Consider the following 20,019-nt stretch of genomic DNA (forward strand, 5'->3'; position numbering starts at 1 on the left):
GCCGAAATTACGTGCATATATTTGTAGTGGGTGGTGGATCCTTAGAGGAGGGGGAAAACAGTAAAATAACACAAATATTACTATTCACTATTGAAGGTTGAATGACATAGTCGTAATAAAATAACAAAGAGGAATAAAACAGTAAATCAATATGGATGTTACTGTTCATAGGGAGCTAGAGCGTTAGTATAGGTAATAATTATCTAATTTGTATGGAATTTGAAATTTCGAATAGATATTTATAAAAGGGTAAATAGTATGCGAATAACTCAAATAATGTCGGTGAACTGTGACCTGTTGATAAATTATAATTCTAACATTGTAAAAGTCATGAGTTCTATTCTCACTGACATATGTAAGGATAGAATGAGTTAAGAATTTAAAAAAAAAAAAAAGCGAATGAGTTAAACAATCTTTTGAAAATGACTTAAGATGGATGACTCCGAGTGTTGGATCTCAAGCCCAAGTGAGTGAGAATTTTTGGCGAAAGATGATGATCTCTCGGAGAAGTTACAGGACAAGAAGGTGTAGATGAGAGAAAATATGTCTTGTAGTTAGTATATATCATCCACAAATCGACAAAATGCAGTAATATTTGATGGCCTACCCATTTCTGCTACCTGAATATGTACTTGATTAAAATTTGAACATCCATATGCCTAAAAATATTTATCTAACTAGCTAACTGCAAATTTGCAACTTTTTGGCTATCATAGTCATTCCTCAATCGCAAGTTAATTTCTACTCTATTGTTAGTATCAACCATCAGCTTAGTTATTAATTAGTTAATTAACCATTCCAACTAGTGCAAGTATCATTACAATATTCAAATCCAATATTTATTTAATTTTATCTGAATTCAAATTGAAGTAAAACGTTTAGACCGGCCATACATCAAATCAATCTTATTAAGAATTCTCATTCTAATTAAAAATCGTCATTCGTCAACCATAGATATCTCTATTGGATGAATCATTGTACAGCTAGCTTCATCACTCTAACTTCTTCATATATTTGTCTCTGTCGTAGATGAAGTCATTGCCTGCATCATCGACCAATCCCACGACTGAAAATCAATCTTCAATCTTCGTCGATCGTGTCGTTTTCTTTTCCCATTTGAATTTGTAGCTTCAAGGCAGTCATCGAAAGCACTCCAAACCCTAAGCTAAAGAAAAACTAAGCTTTAATGGAGCATTAATCTGGGGGCGACACCAAGCTTCCATCACACTGTCAACGTTTCAATTGATGTGGTAATATTATCCCTTCTGAAATCAAATGCAATATAAGCTCCACTTGGATAAGAAAACTAGTTCTGGCAACATCAGGGCTTAGGTTCATGTCAACGTCTTGGATTTCATCTCCAATCATAGTGGATTTTAAATTGACAATTATCAATAATTTCAAATTTAGAATTAATTGTTCTAGAATCTCTGAATATTTATGGAACAAATATAGTATGGTTTGCATTTTTCATTTGTAAGAGGCGGGGAGATCAGGCAACAGCCGGTGCAATCTTCTCTTGCAAGATTTATTGATGATCATCAATATCCATAATCTCTTAACCTAGAGTAGTATAATAAAGAATGAAGTGACACCATTACTTTAATTTCTAAATGGGATAAATTACTCTCATGAGAATGATATGATGTGTCTAAATGGGATAAATTAATGTCTATATAGGAACAAAAGAAGGGGCTACGCCAAATTATCTACTAGTATGATGTGTATCTGTTAGAATGTAGCCTTCACAGTGAAGCTACAAGTGATCGATGAGCCTGACGACTTTAGTTTGTGCTATAAAATATCACAATGGAGGGTCAATGAACATTATAAGGAAAAACAGAAAAGTTACAAAGAAGATCTTCTACTACAATCCAGACTTATACTATTAAAATTGAAAGCATGAACATATGTATTGAACTTTCATGAGTAATTCATTTTGAAAATATAATGACTCAAAATCTTGGACCATATCATTGGGCCTCAAGAGATTGTCAGCCTCTAATTGCTGTCCATTCTACATCAAGACGTGATGTTGTATCATCTCAGGCCCACAATGTTGCATTTGAGCGGTTTGTGTCACAGTCCGCTTATGAACTTCTGCTTGACGGACAGAAATGCTAGCCACCTTGTTTCCTCATATATAGGAGAGGGATTAGGTTCCCTGACTAAGTTTTGCACCGTGCCATGGACCGGGCCAATCTCGTGAACCACACATTGCTTCATTGAGCCTCGGCCGATCGAATGGTAGGCTGACTGACTCATCAGTTATGCTCGATCCAGTGTTTGGCCATTTCGATGTTGTGAGGATCATGGTAATGTTACAAGCATGCATGATTGTCCCGGCAGATTTAAAAGATCAGCAAAGTCGATCTCTTGGCTGGAAACATCTTCGAAGATTGACAATGATATGTATGTGTGTGTGTAAGCCTGTTCTAGATAGGACCTTCTTACTTTAAGATCGAATTTGAGGATTTTTACTATTTTACACTTGTAAATGATCAAATTCAATCATTTCTACCGTTGATATATATATATATATATATATATATATATATATATATATAATCAAGAGAGGACCTCCTTAAACATGAAAAGTGAGGATTTTTTTTTTTTTTAGCATGTACGTAGCTTAATAATCTACACCATTCATTCTCTTGTTACATACACACACACATGAATCCAACAAAAAATTAGTCAAAATTATAAAATGTTTAACCATTTAATTAACACAATGTTCGTTTTAATTTTATCTAACGGACTACATTTGTTTACATAATTTTGAGTGACCAAATGATTATGGATTTGATTGATTTTTTGTAGACACAATTCTTACATAGGAATCTAAATGATCAACGGTTGAGATTATTGAATTAAATCATATGTTAGTGTAAAATAATAAAAATTCTCAAATTCTTAAAGTAAAGAGGTCTTCTATATATATATATATAGAATTTGAGAGAGTGAGAGAGAGAGAGTCTATGCAAGAATTGTGTCTGTAAAAAATTGTGTGAGCAATTTTATTGTTGTGCGCATTCACGAGTCCTTTTATTGTTGTGCGCAATTATCATTTTGCTCATCTTCAACCTGAATAATAAATATAAATATAAACATAAACAAATACAGATAGTGAAGGTGTACTATAATGATTTAACCATACTTTGCTGCTATTGCATGCTATCGTTAGTCGATCTTTTAAGCTTATATATGTTACATGACAATATGGTTCAATTAATAGACCAATATCCAAACCTCATATTAGATTAGAATGTCATGTGCCTGGCTAAGCTAAATTCTTGAAATTTTAAGCTATACATGTATAGCCCTCGTGCCAATCATCATGACACTAGCCTACTCCCTCACAATTCGTAGTGTGGTCTCTTGCACATGCTCTCTCCACTAACTGATGAAAGTTTCAAGTAGTACTTATTGTTTTTTTTTCCAGTTCCTGGACCATAATAGATGATTACCGGCCACTTGAAACTTTGAAAGGCTCTGAACCTTCCACTATTTGTTTTGCAGATCGACCAAATAGGGTGAACTTCATTGATCGACCAAGCTAGAACCTCCTTTCGTACGTACCCCTGTTTTATATACAAGCTGAGGTTGAGGTTAGGATTTAGGGTTTAGAAGCCGAGAATGTGACTTTTTTCAAGTGGGGCGCAGGCGTGCTCAAATATTGCCCGCTCTATTGGGGAAGCAAAGCAGTTGTTAATTGTCTTATTCAGGAATAGTACTCTACTGCATAATGCAAATCATTTTGTTTTATTCGTCTTTGTAAAGGCATGTATCTACTGCGCTTCATGTAGACTTGTACAGGCTCTATTAATTGTTATCTTTTGCTCTCTCTCCCATATGATCTATATATGGTCCCAGAACCTAAAGAACATGTATGCAGCTTTTGTGTAAAGAATAAAGTAGGGTTTACAGAAAAAGGGGAAGAGAGATGCATGACTAGCTAGCTCATAGATTAATGGTGGAAATGTAAACTCAGAGATGCAACTAGTTTTGGTAAATGATCATTTTGATATACAAATGATAAACCCAGCTAGCTCATGATATATCGAGGGCAGTTATTCAGTTAATTGCAAAAGTTTGATGAAACTGGACCTGCGGGTTTAGGGTTTGGGTCTTTTATTCACCAGGGGAATTCGAACTGCACTAATAGTTGGCGGGCATGGTGAGCTAATAAGAATTGATTTTCCTACCATTTTAGACTTTTAGCCATCCAAAAAGATAAGGCTAGGGTTTTCTCGATCGTTGGAGTAACCTTAGCTCTATTATTAGCGAATATATGCAAGCCTGCAAGGAGGGTGTGTTAGTGACGGTAACCAAACATATATTTAATTGCTATTTTCCTTGAACAATTTAGTGTTCGATGAACTTCACCAAAAGAAAACCGAGATCAAACTAAGCAAATTAGTAGGCACACTTTCATGTTTCATTATCACGAAGAAAAATTCCGGTCACTGGCAATCACCGTAATAGAATATCGACACATTCCACATATGTTGATCAGTCAAATTTCTATCGTTCTCATCCACCTGCAGCTTTCTTTCTCTCAATGACAGGATTCATGGACGATCTGAATTTCTTCTTTGGCATTAGGTTAAGATTCAATTGAATAAAGACGAGGCAAAACGAATCGAAGAAGAAAAAGGAGGGAAAAGAAAAGAAACAAAGAGGTATGGTGTCTCTCCCCGACAAAGCACCCCTTGTCTCAGTACTGTGCAATAATTCCTGCGAAGATACTGTAGCGCGGGCCTAACCAGTAGCCCCATCTGTGACGCGTACGCTCAACGGAGAAAGCGACGAGTGGTGAAAGCAAGGGAAAGATTCGATTAGGGTTTGGCTGGTAAGCTGGGGAGAGGAAGGTGCCCTTTCTCTGTTGAATGCTCCTTTTGGTCTGGTGCCTTCATTTACACTCCACCTCCGTACTACTACTACTGCACTACGCTTTTTTTGACACTTTTTTCATTTCAGAATGCAGCCATGCCTTGGGGCTTGTGTATCGATCTTAGACCCAGTACTTTTCATTTAGCAAAACCCTAATATATTAGAGTCGAGTACTAATAATCGATCTGTTGGTCACATTTGGAGGTGCGCGGCTGCAGTGTATTTCAGCTGCTCAATAAGCACACTGGTATTTTAAAGGATTGAAAACTATCTCAAGATTCTCAACCAGCAAACATACCCTATAAATAAATAAATAAATAAAATCAAACAAACCAACCCTAATCTTGTATTTATTATTTATTTTTTCTCTCTGTAAACCCTAATCTCTCACTGTTTAAACCCTAATCTTAAATGACTAATTACAAGATGTATAATTGAATGTGAGCCCCACGCACGTGTTTGTATGGCAATTCTATAATTATATTGCCGTCGGACCAATAACTTCTCACTTCTCTCTGTTATGGAATTGTCGGTCGACGTTCTTGAGTATAAGGCCATGTTTGGTTGGTGAAAATGAAATGAATCAATTTCCTTTCCTTTGGGAAAGTGTTTCCGAGGGGGGGGGGGGGGGGGGGAGGGAACCAATTTCCCTCACTTTTTCCTTTCCTTTGGAAAAGTGTTTCCCTTCCTTGGCTGTCCCAAACGCAGGAAAGGAAAGTGTTTACTTTCCCAATGCCCACTTTCCAGGAAACAAACATGGCCTAAGTGTAATATCCGGACTTCGTTTTCCCTTATTTAATTTGTTGTTTACATTTCTTCAACGCTGAGTGGTTACATACTTACATCTGGATCCATAAATGGACGAAATGTTAACTCGATACAGCAGTTAAGTAATGAGAATGGCCCAGAAAATTACTACGTTTGATGTGAGATTCATATAAACCAAGTAACTAGATAGATATAAGTCGTTTTTATTGATCGTCATCAGCAATTTGGCTGCTATGACTTGATCAACCATGTCGGCAGTAGTCTATTGGCTACAAGATGTCATCAGAGGCTTAGCTTAGATTGTAAGCAATAAGCAGAACTTATCGAATTAGTTCCGGCTCCTGAAAGAAACGTCATCAAAAGAAGAACATCAACATGGTTTCCCCGAAGTTTACGTTGTTACCCATGTAACGATTTAATGATGGATAACTATACTTCACCTAACCTTTTTTAATCCCATTGTATGACCTCTAAAAAGAATTGTAACCACATCCTCAAAAAAAAAAAAAAAAAATTGTAACCAAGTATATGTTAGTATAGTGATATTATATGACCCTACCCCGCTCTGAACTTTTCATAACCAAGCTATAGCTAGATACACTTTAGTCACCTTCATCCAAATTTATGTTTTATTATAAACTTATGTCAAGTCATCTTATTAAAGTATCTAAGGCTAGCCGCTAACGCGAGAGAGAGGGAAGAAAAAACCCTAGTTTCGAAAGTCTTTGAGCTTGACGACATGGAGGAGGTGGATGAGATGGCTGTTCGGCTGGCAGCTTCTCTTGGACTGGCCGACGTTCGCAGGCCGGTGGATCTTCGTCCGGCTCGTGGAGAGGGTTTGCGTCGTTCTCAAACGTATCTGGTGGGGAAGTTGTTGACGGCTAGGGCTTTCAATAAGAGATCGTTCATGGGCATGTTCCGGCGTGCATGGAGGCTGAATGGACGGTACACTGCTCAGGAACATGGATACCGCTTTCTGTTCACCTTGACGGATCCAACAGACCGAAACCGGATCCTTAGAGGTGGTCCTTGGGGCTTTGATAGAGCTCCGGTCGTTCTAGCACCGTATGATGGGGTGGAGGCGATCAAGGATGTTCCGCTCTCTACTTTAGCCTTCTGGATCAAGGTACGTGGCCTGCCACCAGATTTTCATACTGATCGTTGCTTGAGAAGGATTGGTAGCGCTTTGGGGCGGTATGTGCAGAAGGACACAACAGAATTTGAAGAAGGAAGGATTCGGATCCGAGTTGAGGTTGACCTTCTGCAGCCTGTGATTTTCCGACGGAGTTTCACGGTGGATGATGGGGTTGATGTGGATCTGGACTTTTCTTTGAAAACCTCTATGGCAGATGTCAAGAGTGTGGTTTGATTACTCATGTGGGATAACCATGCGTTGGGACGCCGCTGCCGGTTGAGGCCAGGATTAACCAATCGCAGGCACGGCGAAATCTTGAAAGGGTTTTGAACCGTGTGGAGTTGTTTCCTCATGTTGGACCGTCGATGGTTTTTGGAGCACAGCAGAGTCCACAGGTAGGGCTAGAGAGGTTTCTGCCAGCAGCTAAACCAAAGGGGAGAAAGGAAATTAGGCGTCGACTTGTCACCGGTAGTGGTGAAGGAAGTTCTGGGGTGCACAATGCATCTTTGAACGAGCAGGTGGAGACTGGTAGTGAGCCATCTTCGGGAGGTTTAGGGCAGGAGTTGCTTGGGAGTGGTATTTCAAGTGAGGCGTTGATGGAGGCAGTTCCTAGTTGTGGTATGCGTCGAAAACGTGTGGAGGAAGATGGTATCTCTCCAAAGAAGCTGCGGTTGAGCTTAGCAGTGGGCAGGACAAATTTGGATGCTATGACAATGGGATTGAGTTCTGTGAAAGATGTGAAGGAAGTTTACAAGAAGAGGCCGGGACGACCAAAAGGGGCAAAGAATAAGGCAAAGGAGCTTAAGGTTGTGCATGCTTCACCTATGAAGAAGTCACCAGCAAAGATGCTCAAGACTCCTAGGAAGGAGGAGAAATTGGTGAATGGACTACCGGAATTCACCGTGGTAGAGGCAGTTCATGGTTCCAATCCATCAAGGGATAAGGAGCCAATAGTTGTTTGATAGGTTTAGCCTAGTTACTATTGTCTATGCTAGTAGAGATACCTCTATGAGTCTTGTGGAAGTATTTAGTTTTAGCGTACCACAATTGCATGCTCGGCGTGTGAGACTAGGTAGAATAAATTGCCTGCAAGGCGAGGTGTTTGTATGGGGCATAGACTACTCAAAGCTTAATTGTGTTATGGGAGTAGTCTTGTACTATTTCTTTATTCTATGAACGGAGCATACTATTGGTATGTCTCATTTGATAAAAAAAGAGTCATCTTATTAAACTATCGTATCATCTATATTATATTTAAAAAAAAAGGGTTTATCAATCATAACTTGCAATTTTGACATAAATACTCCCTAAATATTAAAAAACATAGAAATCTGTTTGATGTGATGAGAAATAACGTCAAATCAAAAATACCAAAAAATAAAATTAAAATTATACAAAATTACTTAACCACTCACTCCACCATTTATGTATTCTGAACGTGAATTTTCGAAACAATTGTAAAAGTTGTAAAAGCTATAATCAAAGTGGTAGCTAGGTTGTATGCTGTACATTAGGCATATCTGAATAGCCAAATACTTTTTCTATTTTTTGAGTTTTTTTCCAATTACTCTCCTACATCAGATTCGTACTTCATGGGTTCATACATAAATGGCATCTTCCTTGGTAGTTACATAATTTCCTCCAGATTAATAAGATCATCACTCGGCCGTTTCAAAAGAAAAATAAGATCATTACTTGGAAGAGACACCAAAAGATTATTTGATACTTTATGAATTTTCATAGAGCTGACTTCTGTTGTAGCCGCCAGCAGTCTAATAATTTGAGCTTAAGAAATACATGGTCGGTGGTCGGTCCAATTGTTGCTAAGCTAACTGCCACGACAGGGGAGATGAAACTTTTCACAAACCAAACTTGTGTTTTTTAATTAAATCAAATTCAACACAGTTTTCGGGTTAGCACATAAATTGCCACTTCGTCTCATTGTATACTAGTCTGCAATCACATGCTCTGCATGTGTAAGAAAAATTTTAATTGTAAAAAAAAAAAAAAAATTATCTGCAAAAGAAAATAGATTCCCTTTCAAAAAAAGAAAAGAAAATAGATTCAATGGGTAGTTATTGCAGAGAGAAAATAGTGGGAGAGAAAAGTAGAGGTTGTGGGATAATTTTTTTTCAATTTTCTTAATAAAATCTATTTTATAATTGTCCTATTTACCCTTATGATTTAATTTATTGTCAAAGTTTTTTAATCTTTCAGGGATAAATCTGTCAAAATTTTCAGTTTTGGCTAACAAAGCCTCTTCTCTTAATAATAGTATAGATATACACTGGTATCTTCCAACCAAACTTAATAAACAAATCACAGAACCAATAGCAACAGTATGCAGTGAAGTCAACACTCTAACTGCTTCAGAATATGTCGATGGCGCCTACCTCATGTCTATTAAGTGAGTATAATTGAAATATAAATATTCATTATTTGGAGTCTGTAGTAGCTAACCTTCATTTCTTAGACGTAATCATGCAAAGTGCAATCAATAGTGCTTAATCAATCGGTTTGCTTATAGCCAAGTCAACTATTATCAGCTTTAGAAGGGTTTGTACGTATATAAAACTTCAGAAAACTTCGACTACTTATCTGCATTAATTCTACGTGTTGAAAGTTGTTAATTAATATACTAGTAATGTAACTATCTTTCTGTCATTGTTGATCAAATGGGGATCTTATATGTCTTCTCAAGTTACGTTTACGTTATTTTTTCATCCATGTATTATTGCTGACTAGAGTAGACAAAACTCCCTATGCCTATTTATCATATATGTGACTTTGCTGGTGAGCTACAACTCTTAATTAGTTATGGACTTATGGATAAGAATCAACAAGGTAGAAGTCTCAAATACAACCTCTTAGTTATGGACTTATGGATAAGAATCAAGTCTCAAATTCAAATTTCACTGACATTAAATAATGATGATAAACAAAACAGATATAGTTAGATCAATACAACATCGCTCTATGTACTGAGTAAAACACATGGTAGAATAACTAAACATAGACCGCTGATAACTTTTCGCAAACTCCACTAGTTCAAACTAATTAAGACATCCCCAAATTCAAAAACCCTTTGGTGGGCATCGATCAAAGCATCGAATACAGCTTAATTTGCACTTAAATCATCCATGACTTTACTTAAAACCACTAATGGTTATCATTAAAGCATGAAAGTTACACACTAAAACCATAATAATGACATTGAATAAACAAAAATTACCAAATGGAACTCACTGTTTCTTGTCCTGATCGCGAAAGCTTCGCCTCCAACACACAAGTATTCAAAGACAGAATATTTTTTATCAAGAAAAGTCGAAGGTCCAAAATTTAATATATATATATATATATTTCTTTTAATGGTGCAACGTGTCGTTTATTGGGGCAGAGTGCGGCCCACGTCAGAGAACCCGCCAAAAGGCGCGAGTTTTCTCAACCAGATTCACTGCTCGCCTACCTACGCGCTTACCTCGAATCCCCTCCGTTCTTTGTTTTTTTATTATATATAACCAGAGTACCAGATCACGGGCCCTCCTCCGGCCCATTAAAAAACAGATCTGTGGGCCCCCAGTCCCACTTATGATTCAAAGCCAATTATAGAATCTGACTTTGAACAAGTTTCAAATCCGCCCCCAAAAAACTAAACGTGACCGGTTCTCCGGTGGCGGCAACTTTTTATATAAACTCATACCCACCCCACCCCATCTGGCGACGGGTGAAGAAGACGTTGTGTCGTTTGGAGAGTTTTGAGCTTTTGGAGTTCGGAAAAGGCCAAATTGCTTCCACACAAAGTTCACTTAATACACAGAGAGAGACAGAGAGAGTCATGGAAGCTAACGAATATGAACAACAGGAGCCACTTCTTCAGTTCTAGAGGTAAAGCTAACAGACTTTTGTCATTTCTTGAAGTAGCTGATCAGTCTCAGTCAATTTTGTTTTTTTTTTCTTTTTTCGAATGATTAGGCGATATTAGCTCATCTGCGACAGCAGCGCGAGTTGGATTATTGGGTCCAAGCTAGTCAATGACGCCTTTTGCTTTGGTCTTTGCAGAAATTATGAACGCCGAAACTTTGGTGGTTGATTCGCGGTTTGTTTAGGTGGTTTTTGATTGAGTTGAGTTTAGATAGTGATAGTGATAGTGATAGTGAGAGCAAAGAGCAGGTTTAGTGATGGAACTGTTTTCGACTGGTCCTCCGATTAAGAGAAGAGCAGGGCTACGGATTAAACAGGCGGGTCGGGCTTCGTACCGGGGCAGTTAGGGAGTGTTTTCTTTGTGTTTTTGTGGTTTTTGAATGTGATTGATTGTGTTTGTTAGTTTTAATTTGAGCGTTTGAGAGAGTTAAAAAGAGATGGGGACTACTGCTCTGAGGCAGTTATTGAAGAACCTCTGCAGCAATTCGCTTTGGAATTATGGGGTCTTTTGGAAGCTCAAGCATCAGACCGATTTGTGAGTTGTTTTTTTCTTTGAGCCATTCTTTCGGTTTTTGTGAAGAATTTTGCACTTGTACTGATTTCATTGTGATTGGCATGATTTGGATTCAGAGATAAAGTTGTTCATGAAAATGCTTTTAACATTTTAAAGTTTCAAACTTTTCTCTATGATGATCAAGATGTTTTTTTCTTTTTCTTATGTGTTAGATTCTTTTGTTAAAATCGCCATTAGGTTCCTGATTTTATTGGTGCTGCCAAACATGGTCTAATATTGTGCTTTTCATCTTCTAGAATCATAAACGAAACATATAATCTACAATTCCTGAAAATTCGCTTCTTACTAGACTTGAGTTCTGACATCCCAGTGGTTTTATTAGTGCGAGTATATTCTGTATGCCATGAGTATTGAAGCTACTGATGATTCCCAGTATGATGCTTTTTAGTCTTGTTGTTATCTAAAGGATTTTGAGCTGGGAGGATGGGTACTGTCACCAACCCAAACCAAGAGAAACTGTGGATCGTGCAACAGATAGTATCTACTTTGGTGAGGCGAATGAGATATCTTTTAAGAAGTGTGCAACAGGCATACATGAAGGTGGATCTGCGGGGTATCCAATTGGACTAGCAGTGGCTGATATGTCACATCTTCAGTACACATTTGGAAAGGGGTACAATCTTATCTTGACCCTTGTCTCTGTAAATTCTTTTCAAAAATTTTCTATATACATGTTCAAAATGTGTTTGAAAATATCGAATTACCAATATTTTCCACCAACAATATAGAAGTTTGTGGTTGGTAAGTTCATCTTGGACCTTAAAAATTATGATCTTAAAGACATTTACTTTATGTCATCTTCACCATCAGTCCCTAACACTCCGGTTGGGCAAAATCGCCTTTACTACTGTGCTTGTCCACAGATTCTCTCTCCTGACAAACACACTGATGTATACAAGGCACTTATAAAAATTGAGCCATCGTAATTGACCCTACGTTGCACAATTTTTGTCTCTTAAAGAGATACTAGCAAGCTATACAATGCCTTAATATTCATGTGGATTTGTGGATTCACTGTGGATTTGAAAATTGATTCACTGTGGATTTGAATAATTCTCAGGGTTGTCGGTCAGGTTGCAAGTACAGGAAACCATAGCTGGGTGCTCCTCGATGGTTTGCGCACCAGCGTATCTGACTCTAACTTAGTTTCGGATGTAAGTTTTAGTAGAACAAGTTCATGATAATTCTGCAAGTACTGAACAGTTTATCTGAAAGATGTATACTTTTATTTGCAGTGTCCAGATGAATGGTTGCTTCAGTTTGCATTGGGGGTCAAGGTAACTTGTTTGGCTCAGTCAAAATCCTAGTGACATCTGCATGCTTGAGAATTTTATTGCTCAATATCCATATGTAATTACTTCAAAATGATTGAAAATCTGCTGACCTATTTCATTTTTCATGCAGACAATTTTGCTTGTACCTGTACTTCCACATGGAGTTTTGCAATTTGGCTCCTTGGAAACGGTGCCTGCTCATTCTAAACTTAATCTAAATGTCTTGCATTGGTTGTGAGTGTCATTGGTTGTGAGTGTCACATCCTTTTCTAGATAAGCAATATATGCCCTGTTCCGGTGTCATTTTACTAAATGAATAGTTTACAAGCAGTTTTGTATGTTGTAGCTCATGCTGCATGTATCTGGGATGTTCTTCCCTTCGGGAAAGTAATTTCTTTGTGTTGCTTCTCAGTCTAGTTTCTGTATCGCATTGTATATGTGTCTGTGAGTGTACCCTCGTCTATCTGATTGTAGATTATCTTATATTTACCTTTCTTGTCCGATCAAGATTTCAGGTTGATGAAGATCTGGCAGTAGTTGCTTTTATGAAAGATAGATTCAATGATATTCACAATCTCATGGGGAAAGCTGTATCTTCCAACTTAAATAGGGGCATTCAAGCTCCATATTCTTGGTCACTTTTATCTGGTTTAATGGAGAACACATATGAGTCATCAACTGTTGGCATTAACCCACTGAAAGTTGAAACGTCAGAAGATATTGGCAACAACAGACGGAATGATAACCTACTGTCGACTTTGGAGCAATTTGTGCAATTTCCAACCATTGAAGATCCACATTTTGGAATAGATCCATCAGTTCTTAAAAATGCAGGTGAATGTGAGATTGGTGTTCCGGCATTTTGTTCCACTGGAGAAGCAAATACAGTCAATCAGTCTACACACACTAGTGTGCTGGATATGGTGGAAAATCAGATATTTGGGTTGTCTTGTCAGGAGGAAGAACTTTTTGCCTTTTCTCAGAATGGCGGTTATAATTTTGGAGTTTTTGGAGAATCCTTTGGTGGTTTCAATTCTAACACCGCTGGAAGTGCAGCAGAACAACTGTTCAAATTCAATAATGATACAAGGCACAACAGTGTGAATAATTTCTTTGAATTTCCTGAAACTAGTGAGCTACACAAAGCACTTGGAACATCTTTCCAGAGACAAACCAATGAACAGTTATGGGATTTATCCATCTCCATTGATGATACATGTAGCAGCTCTGGTGTGCAGAAAGATCTTATTAGCAGCATTAACCCACCATGGTTTTCCAACGGATGTGATGCTGAGAACCTCTTGGAAGCTTCAGTAGCCAAAGATGACACATCATCTAGCATATCAGATGGTATTAAATCATGTACAACCTCATCAAGACAATTTTCTGCTTCCTATAAACAATTGAAATTTGAAGAGGGCGGCCCGATGGAATGTGAACCAATGATATGGAGCCATACATCTGCTTTGCCTGCCACGCGCAAGACTTCATCTTCTTTCACAGGCATGATGAACACTGTGGTTGACAATGAGCAGGAAGAAAAGGGAACAAAAGGACACACTCCTACTCAGCCTAAAAGGGAACAGAAGTTGTCCGGCACCAATGCAAGAAGGGCCAAACCTGGCAATAGCCCAAAGCTAAGACCAAGAGATAGACAACTGATTCAGGATCGTGTCAAGGAACTTCGAGAACTTGTCCCAAATGGTGCCAAGGTTTGTACTGTTTTACATTTCAGTATTTATTGTGGGGCAGTACATGGTTACATATATTTTTCTAACTAGGAAATCTTCATCTGTGGTAAGTTCAGTGCAGCATTGATGGCCTTTTGGACCGAACAATAAAACACATGATGTATTTAAGAAGCATGTCTAACCAAGCTGAAAAATTGAAGTCCTATGCACATCAAGATCAAGAGGTATGCAAAGTTAATTCATGTCTCATGTGTCTTTTTTTTTTTTTTTTTTCAAAAGCAAGGATATCTTGCTGTATGAATTTCAGAAACTGTTGTCAACTACTTTACAGTTTGAGGAACCATGAGTATAACAGTAGGAATTGTTAACATAATGCCTGTACAAGAGAACAGTTCATGTTCATAGCTTTTCATCTCCGGAGCGTTTAGTAAGATTGTAAAATAATTTGGGAAGCTAAACCTGAATATCGCTGAACAGTCATCACAAGCACCACTGTTGTCCCCTGAACTTGAATTCTGCATACAGAGTGTAAAACTATTATTGTTCATGTGTAACAGAGTATCAAAGTGAAACAGCTTCTGTGAGGACTTGCATTTCCTTTTGCAGATGATTCTCTTCAAGGAGCTTGCAGTTTATCCTTTATTTTACCAAATTATCAGTTGCATTACAAGTTTGACTTGGTCTGAGATGATGCTGCAGGCACCTCGTTGCAATAACACAAATGAGACCCCAAGTGGATCCTCAAATGGCACAAGCAGGGCTTTTGAACTTGGAAATGAACTCCAGATTAGTCCCATTGTAGTGGAAGATCTCGAACACCCAGGGCATATGCTCATAGAGGTTTGTTCATTACAATTTACCCCCACTTTTAAATTTTCCAAACCAATACCTCTGTTAGCAAAATCTCACCCAACCTCCAATTACTATTCACTACTGCAGATGCTATGTGATGAACACGGGCTCTTTCTTGAAATCGCCCAAGCTATCAGACGGTTGGAGTTAACAGTGTTGAAGGGTGTGATGGAAACCCGCTCAAACAACTTGTGGGCACATTTTGTTGTTGAGGTATAGTTTTGTAACACTACGTTGTGTGAAATATATTTGAAGCTTATTTCTCCTTTTTAAAGGTATTTTCCCATAATATGCTCAGGCTCCCAGAGGATTTCACAGAATGGATGTGTTTTGGCCTCTTCTACATCTACTGCAACGTAGAAGAGGTTCCCTATCAAGCAAGATCTGAGACACCGTCTCCTGTATTGTAAACCAGATAATAAAGAGAAGACAAAGGAAATATCTCGTGCAATGTATATGAATCACTAGAAGTACTTATATTGTTTGCGTACAAACTCAAGAGAGATTTATCTATTATTTGCTGTTTGAAGACTATTAGCTTCTAAAAACTACAAAGAATGGAATACAAAGCTCATAGCCTCCGTGCACGCACGTATTGATAAAATGTTATATTCTGCACAAACAGCATGCATCTAAGAACACAGACTACTTTGCTAGTCGGTCAATCCTAACTGTCATCCTCTTGTCTCTGTTTCTAATGGACATCACTTCAAATGGGTATTTCCGCCAGCAATAGTGTGTGCCACCAGCCACATGCAATATGCTTAGGCAAGCAGCCATCTATAGAAACTTGACAAGGAATGTTCCTATCCACAGAATCACCCAGACCAAGCTGCGTTCAAACAGGAATAGACAGGTTTTCACCAAGAACATATGGCAATATATTGGTTTGTAGCTTAATGTTTGATCATAGAACTAGGGAACCATACCTGCCCATACTTGTTCCATCCCCAGCTAAATAACTGACCATCTTCTGCAAACAAATAAATAAAACTGTATTTATACCAGATTGAGTTCTTTGAACCATTTAAAACCTTGTTAGTTTCTTTGGCCTTACCCGTCAGTATAGTACTATGGCGTGCTCCACAGGAAACTGCTTTGGCATGCTTATTTTCCAGACTTGAAGAGTTCAGAAGCCTAGGTAGAGTCTGAAGTAGTAGATGAGTTCAGTTAGTTCACAAAAAACTCCTCTGCAAAGATTAATTTTCTGTGAAGGGTATAACAAAGCATAAAACATTGCAGATTTTTTAAAGTTGCAGGACCAAAAAGCATCCGAGTCAAAACACTATTTTAATGCATCCATTCCAGACTAATAAAGTGAAAAACTGTGGATCCTACCTCAGCTTCCTCAGCACCTGTTCCCAATTGTCCAAACTGATTACCCCCAAAAGCATATACACGGCCATCAACAGATATACAGAGAGTATGCCATAGTCCAGCAGCTATACTTTTCACTCTAGTATCCACTAATGACTCCACACGAGTAACTTTTAGCTGATCTTTCGTATTCCCTTGCCCACACTGGATCAAAAGAAAAACTTTTAAAATATATATATATAAATTTCATGCTTTAGGCACGAGATGACTGCTAGCAGTTGGGACTCGTTACACAAGCGAAACAACTCTCTTTCTTTTTCCTATTTCTCCATGTATTGAGAATTCGTAAGGCTTTGCCTTTCGCCTCTCAAAAGAAAGGTAGAAGCACCACATTCAGACGTAAACAATAGGAATCAGCTTGATTAAATTTAAGGCTCAGCAAACACAGAAATAAGAAAAATACTATTCCAATTGAACAGCTAGTGAGTAGGCACTCCCAACTCTAATAGAATTTAATGAGGGTGCAGCAGAACATAATTCACTCAATGAAGGACAACTTGACTAGCATAGCAAGCTCACCTGTCCATACAGGCCCCAGCCAAAAGTAAGCAGTGCTCCTGCATCTGCGCATTGTAAAATTATAAATGATGGGAATGAAAAAAATATGCAGACGATTGCATAAAATTTGATTCTCATCAAATTAAGAGAACCAACAGAACCACCAAGAATAATCTCACTGCTGCACTTCTAGCCAAAGTAAAAAAAAATATAGAAAAAGTATAAATCTGTTTTCACACAGACAACCTTCGGACCTAATCCCTGGATTATTTCTTGTTTCTCTGGTAAAAATGTTAACACTTTAAGCAATGACTAGTATAAAACCATCCATGAAATGCAGACCTGTTATTACTGCACTATGTCGACCCCCACAAGCGATTTCCTTCACATAACTTCCAGGAAATTTTGATCCTTGAGATACTGCAGAAAACCTGTCCTTCCCAGAAGCAGATTGATCGATGCAGGGTATGAGATGAGGAGAAGAGACCATCTTCATCCGTGAACCCAAACCTAGCTGTCCTTCGCCTCCATAGCCCCAACCCCAAACCTGTCCCATATCTGAAACTTCGGTTAAAATTATGATGCATCAGGTGTCTTGCTTTACATCAAAAATCTTCCAAAGCGTCGTACTTCTTCCAAAGCGTCGTACTTCCACACGGAAATAGCAACTATCCCAAAAATCAGAAGCATACGGGGCCTTGCTAGCCCCTGACCTCGTGGTATTACCTGATAATGCTAAAGTGTGGCGTCCGCCAGCAGCAACTGTAGTGATCCTCACACCATGACCCATTGTTACAAGACAAGGCGATGCGATGAAGAGTTCATCAGCTGCTGTTGAGCTTTCAGGTTCTAATTTAGCTGACGAAGTTTTCCTTCGCTTTGCAATTTCCTCTCCGGCCCTTTTGCTGTCAAGATGAGATACTGTCTCACCACTAAAATTGAAGCCTTGAGACAATGATCTTCCTGCTTAACATAACGAAGTCTTAAAATGACATTGATTCTGAAAAAAAGAAGAAGAAAAATATCTCCCCCATTGCTTCTCAAAGATAAAACCTAGGTTTCAGACCTACCTTGTTCAGCTGGTAATGAACTTAGTTTCCCGGTAGTTGTAGCATCCTTGTCAATACTTCCCACCAAAGCCAAATCATGGAATACCTTCCCCGAGGGAACACACTCTTTCCACCCCCATGTATATACTTCACCAGCCTCTGTATGTTAAAAATTTAGAAACTTTTATTCAGATTCTACTCCTATCCGATGGGGGAACCATAAAATTGCTAATAATGCACACATATACTAAATGCAACAGATACAAAGCAGTCACATCAATCAATTCAACTACTCAAATCCTTTCATTTCCAACACAAATATCCAGTAGTACATGATCCTACAATCCATAAACCCGGGACATGGCCACGAAATTGTACCTGTAACAGAAACACAATGGGCCCAACCAGCAGCAGCCTTGACCAGTGAGACTTCAGTTGGGAGAGGAAATGTCCCTGGAGTCTCCTTCACACCATATTTACACAAAACTCCAAAATCAATCCCAAAGAGTTTAAATTCATAACTCATTTCCGTAATTACAAGATCACAGAATTACCCCATGCTTCCCCGCAACCAAGTAGCTCTGTCCTTCCTCATCCGCCGATCCCCAAGTTATCAGTTTCCCACTCTCTAATCAAACATACAACATTGTTTCACATAAAAATCCAACAGCTAGCAATACAAAGCCAATCAGGTCAAGATCTCGAGTATCAAACCTGAGATGGCCATAGCGAATCCACAACCGCCACCGCAGACGTCCCTCCACGAATCTCCACCGTCCACGGGACTCGGAAACTGGACCGGCTCCAGTGACAGCATCGGCGACTTTTCCGGCGAGACACCCGGTAAATATCCCGACATATACACCAAAGCTTCTCTGCGATTCTCCATCTTCACGTCCTCGTTCCCGTTCATCGCAGCTAGCTCAGTTTTTGAATTTCCGTTTACTAAAAGCAACGTCCTTTAGTCTGAAGTTTCAGACGGTCTCAGAAAATCGAGGCGAATCGTTTTTCAGGACGTAACGAGTGCCACGTGGGAGCATCTGGGCCGCGAGTTTGGAACACTATTCTTTTTTTTTTTAAAGCACGGGGGTGTTGGAACTTTCTGGAAGAGAAGGACCATTGCCGACTTAACATGTGAGGCGCTCTAGGTGGAGTGCCGCGTGGTCGAGTTTTAATAAATTGTTTTACGGTTCAAGTGGGCGGGGGAAAACTAGAACTCCACCAGCGCACGCCGCGTGGCAAACGGATATTCGTTTGGATCACATAGATGTTTATTTTCCACGGTCAGATGGGTGCCACCTATGCGTTTAATCTAGTAATCGTTAATTTTTGAATTCTTAATTGATTGAATCTCTCACGTCAAAAAAAAAAAAATTTGATTGAAGCTTTAATTCCACTTGGAAGTTGAGCCGACATGAAGTGGATCTCTAAGTTTTTTTTAAAGGAATTTTTTTTCATCCCACTTTTAGAAAAACGAGCTTAACTGAAAATTTGATATAATAAGATATTTCAAATAACAAATTACATACAAGTTATTGACAAAAGATGACTTAACAAATACATCCTCTAAAGATTGAATTAAACATATAAGGACTAAATCTTACAAATAAGGACAATGTGCTCTCCACTTGCCACATGTCATGATTTAATTTACTTTTTTACCCTTGACTACTTCTTTTGACATCTAATCCCTTTATGAGGATCAAATCTTACAAATAAGGACAATCTGCTCTCCACTTGCAACATGTCATGAGTCAATTTACTTTTTTACCCTTAACTATTTTTTTTTTACTTTTTTTTTTTCTGAGAATAATTCTTCATGTTACTTTTTTTTTTTTTTTTAGAATAATCTTTTTATGTTATTTTTTTCTTCTTCTGAGAATAATCCGTTTATGTTACTTTTTTTTTTTTTTTTTTTTCCCTTGAGAATAACCTCTTTATGTTACTTCACAAAACCTTACTCTCCTATTACTCTAATTTCATC

At 38.3% G+C, this 20,019-nt stretch overlaps 3 protein-coding genes across 10 annotated transcripts; 2 read left to right on the top strand and 1 right to left on the bottom strand.

Moving 5' to 3' along the window:
* The first annotated feature begins 6,403 nt into the window (after positions 1 to 6,403).
* On the top strand, positions 6,404 to 7,033 carry LOC133722809 (uncharacterized). The gene has a single exon (XM_062149675.1). The coding sequence runs from the start codon at positions 6,404 to 6,406 to the stop codon at positions 7,031 to 7,033; it is 630 nt and encodes a 209-aa protein (XP_062005659.1).
* A 3,404-nt stretch (positions 7,034 to 10,437) lies between these two features.
* Positions 10,438 to 15,645, top strand: LOC133723359 (transcription factor LHW-like). Of its 7 annotated transcripts, none has more exons than XM_062150174.1 (11): positions 10,438 to 10,684; positions 10,859 to 11,255; positions 11,683 to 11,907; positions 12,355 to 12,448; positions 12,530 to 12,571; positions 12,699 to 12,802; positions 13,077 to 14,280; positions 14,376 to 14,483; positions 14,866 to 15,099; positions 15,199 to 15,324; positions 15,410 to 15,645. In XM_062150174.1, the coding sequence occupies exons 3-11, from the start codon at positions 11,876 to 11,878 to the stop codon at positions 15,497 to 15,499; spliced, it is 2,034 nt and encodes a 677-aa protein (XP_062006158.1). In that variant the 5' UTR covers positions 10,438 to 10,684; positions 10,859 to 11,255; positions 11,683 to 11,875; the 3' UTR covers positions 15,500 to 15,645. The 7 variants fall into 7 exon arrangements, with proteins under 7 accessions (XP_062006158.1, XP_062006154.1, XP_062006153.1 ...); XM_062150170.1 differs by having other exon boundaries at positions 10,440 to 10,684; positions 10,772 to 11,255; positions 11,701 to 11,907; XM_062150169.1 differs by having other exon boundaries at positions 10,440 to 10,684; positions 11,701 to 11,907.
* Positions 15,403 to 19,029, bottom strand: LOC133723360 (ultraviolet-B receptor UVR8-like). Of its 2 annotated transcripts, none has more exons than XM_062150177.1 (11): positions 18,750 to 19,029; positions 18,590 to 18,663; positions 18,414 to 18,498; positions 18,057 to 18,194; positions 17,713 to 17,949; positions 17,329 to 17,544; positions 17,008 to 17,051; positions 16,450 to 16,632; positions 16,169 to 16,259; positions 16,041 to 16,081; positions 15,403 to 15,943 (listed from the first exon to the last, which is right to left on the bottom strand). In XM_062150177.1, the coding sequence occupies exons 1-11, from the start codon at positions 18,946 to 18,948 to the stop codon at positions 15,821 to 15,823; spliced, it is 1,431 nt and encodes a 476-aa protein (XP_062006161.1). In that variant the 5' UTR covers positions 18,949 to 19,029; the 3' UTR covers positions 15,403 to 15,820. The 2 variants fall into 2 exon arrangements, with proteins under 2 accessions (XP_062006161.1, XP_062006160.1); XM_062150176.1 differs by having other exon boundaries at positions 16,041 to 16,084; positions 18,750 to 19,024.
* Positions 19,030 to 20,019: the final 990 nt, after the last annotated feature.

Source organism: Rosa rugosa, chromosome 7, assembly GCF_958449725.1.
Source record: "Rosa rugosa chromosome 7, drRosRugo1.1, whole genome shotgun sequence".
NCBI classification, from domain to species: Eukaryota; Viridiplantae; Streptophyta; class Magnoliopsida; order Rosales; family Rosaceae; genus Rosa; species Rosa rugosa.